Source organism: Toxotes jaculatrix, chromosome 18 (genome assembly GCF_017976425.1).
Source record: "Toxotes jaculatrix isolate fToxJac2 chromosome 18, fToxJac2.pri, whole genome shotgun sequence".
NCBI classification, from domain to species: domain Eukaryota; kingdom Metazoa; phylum Chordata; class Actinopteri; family Toxotidae; genus Toxotes; species Toxotes jaculatrix.
Window position 1 is genome coordinate 12665862 of NC_054411.1, and position 12144 is coordinate 12678005.

At 44.1% G+C, this 12144-nt stretch overlaps 1 protein-coding gene across 1 annotated transcript in view; it reads right to left on the reverse strand.

The window, feature by feature from the left end:
* Window positions 1-1389: 1389 nt before the first annotated feature.
* The window catches only part of LOC121198170 (voltage-dependent T-type calcium channel subunit alpha-1I-like), a 100855-nt gene continuing 90100 nt past the window's right edge, over window positions 1390-12144 (reverse strand). The window contains exons 32-36 of the mRNA XM_041062094.1: window positions 11382-11531; window positions 6250-6387; window positions 3318-3534; window positions 2608-2846; window positions 1390-2121 (exon numbers count right to left, since the gene is read on the reverse strand). Of these exons, the coding sequence (XP_040918028.1) occupies window positions 1390-2121; window positions 2608-2846; window positions 3318-3534; window positions 6250-6387; window positions 11382-11531 (1476 nt within the window). The remainder of the gene's footprint in view (window positions 2122-2607; window positions 2847-3317; window positions 3535-6249; window positions 6388-11381; window positions 11532-12144) is intronic.

Consider the following 12144-nt stretch of genomic DNA (forward strand, 5'->3'; position numbering starts at 1 on the left):
AATCACATGGTTATCACCCAACATTGACATCTTGATACACTTCTTGTATATAGATAAAAATCTTGGTTAAATGCAATTCCGTCATGCAGTCAAGGTTCCTCGCAACTCTTGTGGTTTTGTTCGTTCATCTTAAATCCTTAAGCTCGGTGAGAAGAGATGGTGTCAAAAGGAGTGTGCTTGACGTCACTTTCTTAAGTAGCTGTGAACCATGTTTCTGGTGCACACGAGGCTGCAGCCCCCACTATTCTTTCTTCTGATGGGGTTCGTAAAGCTCCATCCCACCTCGCTCTTTTTTTTTTTTTTCCATAATGCTCACTTCTTCATGTTTGAGTGAGTGAGAGATGCTGGAGATAGGAAAGAAAAATAACCAATTTCACAAATCACTCCATGTACGACTATACCTCAGCAATCTGTCAATTTCTTTTCATCTTTCCGCTGCCACTCAAGACCAAGTTGACAGAGGCACAAAGCTTTGATCAGTCACTACCTGTCTCCTGTTTTGAAAATACAGAGGTAAGGTGAAGTGATGAGAATGATTTAATTCATGCCGTGGATACCTGAGGCAGTGCTCTCACACACAAACGCGCACCACGAGCACACACTCTTGAACTCTCCTCCACCTCACATTTTACTCTGATCTCAGCAGAAGGTCTTGTGCCAGAGTGAGTAGGACCTGTTGTCTCCGTCTGCCAGAGCAGATGGACATTAGATCCGCTTTCTGCTTTCCCAGCCAAACAAATGACCTGCCTTCTCCTTTTCCGGCCCTACTTCCGCCTTGATATATTCCGCCATCTCTGAGCCTCCGCCCACTTACTTGCTGCACTGCCTCTGAGACATAAACGAGTCAAAACAGTCTCTGCTAGCGTGGAAAGCTATTTCAGTTTGGGTGCTTCTAGTTTTGCATTTATAACCTCAGTGAACCCGAGCCGACACGGATACAAGAAAACTACAGTAGAGCAACAACAAGACTCTTTCGTGTGTCTTTGAGTTTAAGCTCTTTTGTCTCTGCTCCTGCTGACTCCCTGATATGAATGAGCCTCCTGGTCTTCCAATGTGAGCAGAACCATCCACGGTCTTCTCTACAGGTACAGCCCCTAAGAGGGTGTAAGGACCTATCTTTAGCTCTGGGGCCTTAACTCTGCAGGCCACTCCCTCAGCAGCAGACCATAACCAAGACCACTCCCCTAGGTAGCACAAAATAGGACATGGGCTTGTCACAAATGTATAGAAAGGGGGTTTAAGGGGAAAGATGAGGGTTTGGTTTTGGAATACAGGACATCATGTGTCATCAAGCCTCTCTCTCACTGATGGGAGCAGAGAGAGTGAGAGGGACAGCAATGGGTTTAGATCCAAGGAATGGAGAGACAAAGCAAGAGTAAACAGTAGGTTTCATCTGTTTTTCCGACAAGGCCCTACTGTTGTTTGGCTTGAGCTCTTCCCTTTGAATCCTTGCTCCCCATCTCCTATTTCCCCTCTTCCGTCTCCTCTTCTTGTATCAACTAATACCCCTGTCCAGGGGTTGGCCAAGAAGCCCTGGGGGTCCATAAGCTCCAGGCCCAGAATCTCCCTGCGGCCCTCCTTGCCCCGGGACGACAGCAACATAGCCCCTTGGTCCAGGCTGCCTGTGCTGTTGCACTTCTTCACTGCTCCTCCCGGGTACACCAGGGAGCTGGGTGACAGCAGCGATGTCAGCGACAAGCTGCTCAGTGTCTCTGACAAGTGTTCACTGTTGCCCGCTTGGCTGGAGCCACAACCACCAATGGACGATCCAATGCCTATACCCAGGTCCTCATCTGAAGGGTCGATTGAGTCGTCTCGCGTGTAGCCCGGGCTGGTGCTCCCTCGACCGCTGCTCTGGCTCCGCTGGTGGCCCCTGGTGGCCTGGAGGGTTAGGGCTGATGAGGGGCTCGGCCTTGGTCTCTGGGCCTGGACCGGGGAGGAAAGGATAGTCCTGTCTTCAGGCAACGGGAGCGGGCAAGCGAGCGGTAAGGGAGCTGTCGGCAGCAGCAGCTCCAAGTTCTGTGGCGGAGAGATGCTGAAGCTCAGTCCTTCTTCCATGGTGGTCTGGAGGCTGCCTTCAGAGCTACCTGTAGCAAGGGATGAGTCACTGTGGGAGGGGTACTGAGGAGAGAGGGGAGGAGCGGGAGTGGAGAAAGAAAGACAAACACATGAATACAACTGTTTTTATTTATTAGGGAAGAACATGTAGCATTATGTACAGAACACAATGGAATTTATATTCATTCATTCATTCTACCGCTTCATCCGTCAGGGTCGCAGGGGAGCTGGAGCCTATCCCAGCTGACTATGGGCGAGAGGCGGGGTACACCCTGGACTGGTCATGGAATTTATATGGTATCTACAATTCTGGTTACAAAACAGTTTTCATAATGATTTCATATATTATCATCTGTTGTCAGAGACCAAACTTCAAGATATTTCTCATTCAGATGAGAAGACAAACACCTCTTTTGCTTATGCTTTAACATCAGTCTAATTACTTATTCAAGCCTACACATCCATAAAACCTTGCAACCATGTATTTGTCGTGCCTCACTTTCCTTTCACTTTTTTTATATTGCCCTTCTCTTCCCCTCCCCGCCTCACCTGTGTGCAGAGCATCTTGCTATGGGCTCCCGGCGAGCGGAGCGAAGCCCAGGAGGCTGGGGAGGTCAGCCTAAGGCCCCTTGTCAACCTCAGGCTCCTACTGCGGGGAGGTGCTGGGATGACTGCTCCTGCAGGGTGGAAGAACTCTGCAGGCAGATGGAAGAGAGGAGAAATGCCACTGGCTCCTCCTTCTCCTTCTTTGTTTCTTTCCTTGTTGCTGCTGCTGCTGGACACACCACCTTGAGGAGGGAATACACGCTTTCCAATTCTATCCTGACGTAAATTCATGTGTTGTTTCCAATTTTCTAGTGAAAAATTCTTTGCGACGGAGAGGGATGTTTTTTTTCATCTCAGCAATGTACATGGATGCATCTAAATTTCCTATATTTATCTGAAGCAATACCAGTTGAGTAGCTAATATGGCAGCAAGCCAAGCACATAAGATGTCGTGAGTGAGTGCCTCTTCCATCGCAGATGAACTGGCATCAGTCCTTTACAATTTACAATATTTTTCTATGTTTAACAAAACCATACTGTATTTTTCTGAAGCAAGTCATCTAAGAATATATATATATATAAATTTATATTATATTAATTTTATACTATTAATTTATCCCATCACTGTATTTGACATACAGTGCGACAAGCAAACAACAGCAAGAAATCAAATTAGAACTGATAGTGTGTGTAACTTTTTGGGATTTACTCACCAGGGCTGCACTGAGGTGAACACATACGTGGTTGGTGTGTTTGCATCTCCATCTCCTGTAGCGTGGCCTCCATCTCAGCACCAGTGCAGAGGGCCCTGCAGGACTGGTCCAGGCCCTGCACCTGGCTCTGCACCACCGTCTGAGTCTGGTAGCCTCCTACATGACTCCCTCCACCTCCTGCCTCCTCAGAGCTGCGGGAGTCACTGCTGCATCTTCCCTGGAAGAGAAAATATGATCTGACATTGAAGAGAAGGTCTTTTAAACAGAAATATCCAGGATGGATGAATGTGTGTCTTTTTCCTCCACATTTAAAAAAGAAATTAGACATGTAGGGGTGGTTAAATTAAAAAAAAAAAAAAGACAATTCCTGGTTCAGACCAAGCCTGAGAGAAAATGAGCACTGAAAAATCAGACCCTCAGGCATACTGCAGCTATCAAACACGGCCTCTAATTCACATCATCCCTCAGGCTTTTTATTTTAGTGCTAGTGAAGGGTTTGGAAGCTGATTATGAGCCAAAAGAGCCAGTTATTGTCATGTTAATGTTACATATTGTAACAATAAACGTTTGGTTATACATTTGTGAATGTGTGTGTGATGGCTGCAACAGCTGAGAGCGAGAAGCCGGCAGCAGACTAAGGCAGGAGTTCAGCTTTATAAGCTTTTACCTCATATGTTTTAATTACCATCATGTAGGGAATGCAGAACCACTGAGTGCGTGTTTGTGCATGTGTGTGTGTATGTGTGGCTGTGTGGGCACACTTTTGTGCTTTCATTAGTGTATTGTACCTCTGAGTCATTGAGTCCTATCCCCTGAACAGTCCCCTTTCAAATAGCCAGCCACCCACACCCATACAAAACCTCAAACAGCCTTGGCATACATGCTTCATGTGATACACGCGCACGCACGCACGCACGCACACACACACACACACACACACACACACACAAACATTTGTTTAACAAACACTGTGCACTGCATTCAGGAAGTATTCAGTCTTCTTCACTTTTTTCACATTTTGTTATGTTGCAGGCTTAGAATTATTTAAATTATTATTTTTTTCCCCCTCATCAATCTACACTCACTGCTCCATTATGATAAACTGAAAACAGAATTCTAGACTTTGGTGCAATTTTTAAAAAAAGGAAAAAGTAAAATATCACATTGACATAAGTTTTCAGTCCCTTTGCTACGACACTTGAAGGTGTCTCGATGGTCACTCTGGCCGGGCTCCTGAGATTCCTGTGTGGCGTCGGAGACGGAGAGATCAGTTCATCTCCTCAGTGAAAGACACATGAAAGCCTGCTTGGAGTGTGCAAAAAGAACCTAAAGGACTCACACTGTGAGAAACAAGATTCTCTGGTCTGATGAAACCAAATGTCATGTCTGGGCGAAACCATGCACTGCTCATTTGCTGCTCAACACCATCCCAACAGTGAAACATGGTGGTGGCAGTATCATGTTGTGGGGGCAGGGACAGGGAGACTGGTCAGGGTTGAGGGAAAGATGAACAGAGCAAAGTGAAAAAGACAGCCTGGTCCAGAGACCTCAAGACCTCAGAAGATTCACCTTCCAACAGGACAATGACCCTAAGCATACACCCAAGACAACACAGGTATGTCTTAGTGGCAACTCTGTTCCAATCCAACCTGACAGAGCTCGAGAGGATCTGCAAAGAAGAATGGCTGAGAATGAATGGCTGCTTCATCTATGTACTGAGTAAGGGGTCTGAATATTTATGTTGATGTCATATTGTAAAAAATTCACTTTGTCATCATAGAGTACGTAGTGTAGATTAAGGAGTGAAAAAAAATTAAATTATGTGAAAAAAGTGAAGGGGTCTGAATACTTCCTGAATGCACTGTAAAATCCCTAACCTTAGATCCCTTCTCACCTTCTCTCTTTCCCTCTTTCTCTTTCCCTTTCCCTCTCTTTTTCCCATCCTCTAATGAGCAGTGGTTCACGGCCATGCTTGGTGACTGCAGGCTTATCTGGCTATCCAGAACCAAGGAGCATTACCCCATTACAGAAGAGGATATCTAGGAAAGACGGATGATAAGGAATGGAGATAGAAGGGCTAGAGGGAGCTGCAGAGAAGGTGTGCAATTACCAGAGGGGTAACAGTGAGAAAGGAGAAGCATGAAAGATAAAGTCGAAAGGGGGAGAGCAAGAGAGGGAGGCACGAGAGCCACCCAGGATAGCAACCGGGGGGGCCTGGTAGAAAGATTTATTCATGAGAAGGTCTATGGTGGATAGAGACTGTGGATTCTTCAAAGACAAGATAGTTACCACTGATACACAGAGAGAAAGAGGGAAAAAAAGGGCTTTTGGAACCTAAGGTTTATATCTGTAACTCACAAGAGAGCCCGCAGCACAGCCATGAAAAAGATTTCATAATGGTCATTTGTTTTGTGCTTCCTGCAATGAATAGAAAAAAATCTCGGTGAGCCTCTGCCATTGTTTGTGCTTACCCTCTTGGGGGGAGTAGGAGTAGCAAGTGCCGGTGAACTGTGCATGTCAAGTACAAAGTAGTGGGCACAGCAGAAGTTAACCTCCGTGAATTTGTGGTGCAATTGGTATTTTTAGTGGTCAGTGTTGTTTTTTTTTTTTTTTCTAAAGCTGTTTTTCAACAAAGAAGTTACACCAGCTGGCTTGAAATTCTGTGTAAAGACAAGCAGTACAAGCTGGTATATAGCCCAACTAAATTAAAGCAGCCGCTTACTCCCTGTTTTTCTGTCTCACACACACACACATAAACAAAGTACACACTACTTCTGTGAAATCACCCATTTTTAAAAAGAAATCTGTTTTAATCTAAAATTGTAATTGTAATGTCCACACACGGTTCATTTCATTTTGACCTCACAGAGAATGAGATCTGCTAAGCAGTTTTCCAAATCTCCTCTCCAAACTTCACTCCACTTGTACCCACCTTGCCCTCTCGCACCAGCAGCTGGTAGGCAGTATGTTCGTCCAGACTGAGGTCGTCTGGCAGGGCAGGGGATGAGGACTTGTCTGACAGTTGCTCCGACTTCAGCGACGCCTGCTCAATCTCTGCCATCCTGATCTGCTGTAAGGAATTGACCTCAGTTATTCACGTCTCAGAAAGATCGGGAATGGGAACAGCTACAGTTTAAAATTTCCCGGAAAGACAGTTCATCATTGCTCAGATTGATGATTTGTGATATTTTCAAGAGTTCATAACAACCATGACTTCAGCATTAGAAATATTTGTATACTTAGATATAAAATTTATTTTAAAAAATCAGTCTGTTTTGAGCACGTCTTGCATGGTTTGTTTCCACAGTGTCTCTCATAGGCCAACATGAGCCACACAGATAAGATAGGTAAAACCTCCACCGAGCTTCGATATGCTTCACCAGATGTTGACAATTCAAAGCGGCCATAATGCCATGGCACCTGTCTGTAAAGAGAGCAGGGTGAGAGATTTCAAGAAGTAATAACATTGCTTTGTCATCATCAACTGAACAAACCTTTCTCAGTGCCACAAAAATATGTAAAGAGCGAGGCTGAATGAGAGGCGGGACGCCGATATCCAAGCAGTGCGTATACAGAAGGCGCATGATTTAATGTTTCTGTGAATGTGTGTGCACCTGCAGTATTTGTATGTATGTGTAAGACAGCGGTGAGATGCTTTTTGTTTCCATTGGGGAGTGGTGTTGCAGTGGCACCAGATCCTCATAATTCTGCCCCTATAGCTAACTGTGTGTGTTTTCAAACACAACTATTCATTAAAATGTTGTTGCTGTGTGTACGGTAATGGTGTCTCATAGTGCTTGTGATACTCTCACAACCGTACAGCAATCCTAAAGAGACAACACCACCGAACACAGGATAATTGGGAAGCGAAGATAATTGCTCCGACTGTTACCACCTCCTGCTCACACTTGTTCTCCCACTCACATTGGCTTCAGCTAAGTTTGTTTCATCAAGACTGCAGGTAACTCAGCCCATATGGCTATTGAACTGCTTTTGAATTACCGCTGCATGAGCCTCCTGTAAGCTCGAGCTTCTCGGCTGATGCTCTCTTCTCTACACCTTCCCCCGTGCAGCACTTTTTTTGTGCACAGTTTCAAAACACACTGCAAACAGTGAGCTGGAGTGGAATTTCAGGGTTCTGGGTGTGCCATGACGCGCTCAAGCAGTGTTTCGTTGAAGAGTCACAGAAACAAATGGCCAGAGAGAGAGAGAGGAATTAAAAAAGGATACTTAAAAAAAAAGGAACAAGTGAAATTCAATGGAGTGAGGCCTGGTAAGGATATATTAACACGTGCCCTTAGATGAGAAAGAGATTCATACAGAAAGATTCATGGCTGATATGCAGCTCAAGCCTCCAAGGAGGGAGAGAGAGAGAGAAGTGGAATGAGGCAAGGCAAAGAAGCAAGGCAGAAGCAGAGCAATGTAATTCTTCAATTTAAAGGAACACTTTACAGTTTTTCTGTTTTATCTCCATATATCAGCCCCTCGCTAATGCTACTATGTCACAAATCCATATTTGCTGACTTGCTGTGTGGCTCAGCAGCAGGTTGTAAATAGCTCTAAAAAGGTCCCTGCGAGTCATCAGTTGATACATTCTTCGGCAGGTAGTGGAAAGCACACGCTTTCTCTTCCTGTTTTCTTGGCTGTGCCTCCAGGGACAATGAAGCAGACACTATGGGTTTAGGAAGAGTTGGTACACAGTTGCTTCCAAGGTATCTGCAGAGATACTGAAGGCTTCGCTAACAAGATAGGGGACTCAGGTGGGAGCCAATTGAAAGTGCCCGCTGCAGCCTGAGCGGTGAGGCAAGGCATTCTTATTCAGCGCCGCTGGGAGGCAACGAGAGGAGAAGATTGTGCGACTGAGCAAGAAAACAAGCGTGACTAATATCTCATGGCCTCATCGCATGACTCATGCTAGTCAGGACATAGTAAGCATATGCAGTATCATTTATGGTAACATTCAAAACACGCACACCAGCAGTCAGATGGTAAAACTCACATGCACATATTGGCACACGTCCTGCTCCTCCTTCTTGCTGTCTGCCACAGGTTTGTTCATACTACCAGAGTCACATGTATTTTAATGCTCCTGTCATAGCTGCATCAAAGCAGTATCAAATGTGTTTGCACAATACATGACATCTGTATAATTCTCCTACTTATTACTCTTCTGTACTGTGCCTTTTGCCTTAAATTCAGGTGAGGTGTAATCATTACTGCCTAGTGACATAGTATTATGTTACATTTGGTTTGAATTTAGCAGTATAAGGTTTTATTTTACAACAGTTTGAAACAGCTTTACCAAGCTGAGTGTGCTTTGCTATAGTTTAGACCAGGGGTCTTCAATGTTTTTCAGGCCAAGGACCCCAAAACTGATGGAGAGATGGAGCAGGGACCCTCAAGGTAGCACCCTTCCAAAAATAGTGTCAGTGGAAATGATGGTCATGCATGCTTGAGGACTGTCTTTCTATGATTGCAAATGAATCCATTGAACTGTTCCCTACTCAGTTGCAGTCAGTCTCAAGCTGTGGCTGAGCCTTAGTCCTGATTAGGCAGTTACTTGATGAATATTTCCACTGGCACACACACTGCACCCAGGTGTCCCCGCTGTATATTCCTGTCCCTTTAAACACAATAACATTGTACATAATTCTCAGCAGTCAAAGACTCATCTGTCTGAAAATGGCACACACCCACACAAGCTCTCTCTCGCACACAAACAAACTAACACACAATGTGCAAGTCTGGTGGTTAAAGAACAAGGGAAATTGAAGGAGAACAACACTGGATCAGATACAGTAAATCGGAAATAGATAGCCAGCGATACCCAGAGGAGCAGAGGGACAGATGGAAAGAGGAAGCATGTAAAAGAGGGAGGAAAGATTGATGCTTTGACAGCATCTGCAGACAGGCAGCTGAGCAAGACTGACAGGTGAGGAGGTGTAGAGCCCAGTTATTGCTTCTTCTGAGCTGACCCGCTGCACTTTGTCATTGTGATGGACAACAACGGCACAGGACAGTAGATTTGTGAGTGCGTGTTTATGCACCTCCTGTGTACAAAATACCCCAAAACAGAAGCACAAATAAGGGTAAGTGTTGGTGCGTGCCTGCATGCATGCATATCAGGGATGGTTGCATGAGTGTACGCATGCAGTGGGCCTCATTAATCCACATTTCTGCACGTATGGAAAGTTATTATCTCAGGCTGATACCGTGTTTAATTAAGGACTGAAATTCCCTGTTATATTGCAACATAATAGCACATCCAGTGGTTGACATGATTTATAAAGCATGAACTTTAACAACACTTTCCATACAGACTGCTTTGTGTGATGAATGAAACCCTGTGTGTGTGTGTGTGTATATGTTCATGAAAGTACATGCAAGTGCATGTTGTTGTGTGTGTTTCTGTTGCAAATCTACAAGCATGCAATATGGTCCCAAACCAGGGTTGTATCGGTGTGTGTGTGTGTGTGTGTGTGTATATATATATATATATATATATATATATATATATATATATATATATATATATACTGTATGTTGGCGTACACTGTTACTTGTATATTTCTGCATGGGCATGAATATGTATGCTAAGGAAGGTCCATGTTTCTCAGTGGTATATTTCTAAATTCACACCTATTTGCATCCAGTATGAATTTATTTCAAACCGTCCCTAAAGTACATTTCCATCAAGCACCTGGGGCCATATTTACCAAGCATCTCAAAGAATCACTCCTAACTTGCCCAGACTTCTCAGAATCATCATCCATCATCCATATTTGCTTCTGCTTTCAAAAAATGTTTGTAGTTTCAAGCACAGGAGTAAAGGCATTTTGTTAGACAATCATCCTATCACAGAGATCAAATGTGTTGCACCTGCAGGTTACTTTGCTTTCACCTTCTGTCCAGTTCATCCCAAACCAGCAGCATGGGGTCTAAGTCTGAAGAGTGTGCCGGTCTTCCATCATGTGAAGCCACCGTCTTCTCCGTGTTCTTCTAATGGGTTGGGTCATTATCTTCCTGTAGGATGAACCAACCAGTCTGTCTTCCTTTGTTACTTTGCTATTTCCCTCCATTCTGAGAGCAATATACAGTCATTGTGGGTAGTTGGGGCATCTATAGGAGTTGTCTGCATTAAATTTCAAGGCTTCATTTACTTGCATTGCAGCAGGAAAATGCTAAGTTAATCAATTTCTTAATCCTTAAAAAAGCTTTTCTATGAAATATACACAGTTTTTAGTATGTGGTGACCTAAACCTTTCTTTTTTCTTACCTTAGGCAGTTTACTGCTTTACATTTGTAGCATTTAAGGTTATTCACTGGACCTGAACTGCTTAAAATCAATAAAAACTGAAAAAGTGGGGGTGTTCTACAACTTTTGATCAGTAGTTTAAATATATTATTTTTAGTATTCACTTTGTCCACAAAGCTGCTCCTACTCTGCAGAAAACAAAATCTGGAAAGTTATTTGACAACATGAAACTGCAGGTGCAACGACAATGACGATTCTGGCCCCTCACTTCTGTTCCCTCTCACTCACTGAGCGCAGCTGTCAATCCAGAAAATAACAGCAACAGCGAGCAGGGAGGACCGCAGAATCACCTGCGACTCTTTTCAATGGAAAGGATTATTTTTGCCCCAAAATTACTAGATTTGTTGCTAGGTTTAGTTTTGCTAAAGGGGTCATAGAAGTGAACAAGTCTGGCGACCTGGGTGCTGAGTTGGCAACACTGAGGTCGTATGAACAGCCATCCTGCTCTGAGTTTAGAATATCTTTGATGCTAGTGAAATATTCTGTGTAATTCATAGAAGCGACTTTGATATGTTTGATAAATATGGACCTCTTTGGGTGCAGCTTGCCACTCACAGTGCTCATTTTAAAAATGTATACAATCTATCCATGACACTGTAAGGTGGTTAGTGTAGAGTTTGGATAGTTGTCAGCCAGATGTTTAACCAAAAAAAAAATGGATGCCTGTGTTTCTCTTATAAATTGAACATCTGGAGCTGTTGTCCTGATCAGGTGTATGTGTGTGTGCTCATGTGTGGTCAGGGTGGTACCTCTTGTGGGTGGCCCTTGTAGTCTTTGCAGATGGGTGGAGGAGAGGAGTAGTGGTGGAAGACAGAACCGGAGAGGTTGTCGATCATCAGCATCTCCCCCTCTAACGTATCCTTGATCAGGAGAGATACACTGTCCAGCCACTGGCTCTCCTGGAACACATACACACGTACACACACGTACACACACACAGACACATACACACAGGACGCAGGCCGGCAGACCAGTATTGCACGCAGGCGCAAACATGTGCACATGCGGACATGCGAGGACAAAGAACACGCAGGGAAATGCATACACCATTGTAAGGGATTTTTTAAAAAAGTCTGTGTGGACACGCAGGTATGCTTTTACACTTTCTTATGTACTCACACACAAATGCACACAGCCACACGTGCATATTCTCCCACACATATGTAAGTTTCAGATTGTGCAGCCTTAATCTATGAGATTCCTCAACAAAAAGAAAAAAAGAAAAAAGCATCTCAAACACTTTCGTCGTGTCGGATATAACGTACAAATAAACCAGAACAAATCCCCCTCTCATACTCTGTTGGCCTTTAGGGCGAAACACTGTTCTCTTTTGGAAAACAGTTCCTCAATAATATGACTCCAAACCCTCATTAGCCAAGTAACACATAATTTTACTATCAAAGCCTTGAGCACTGAGAGTGGTGCAATTACATTTGATATATCACCTCAATTAGGCTGTTCAATACCTTGTTGAAACAATTTAAGATTTAAGCATTCGCTTTGTGCTCTGGG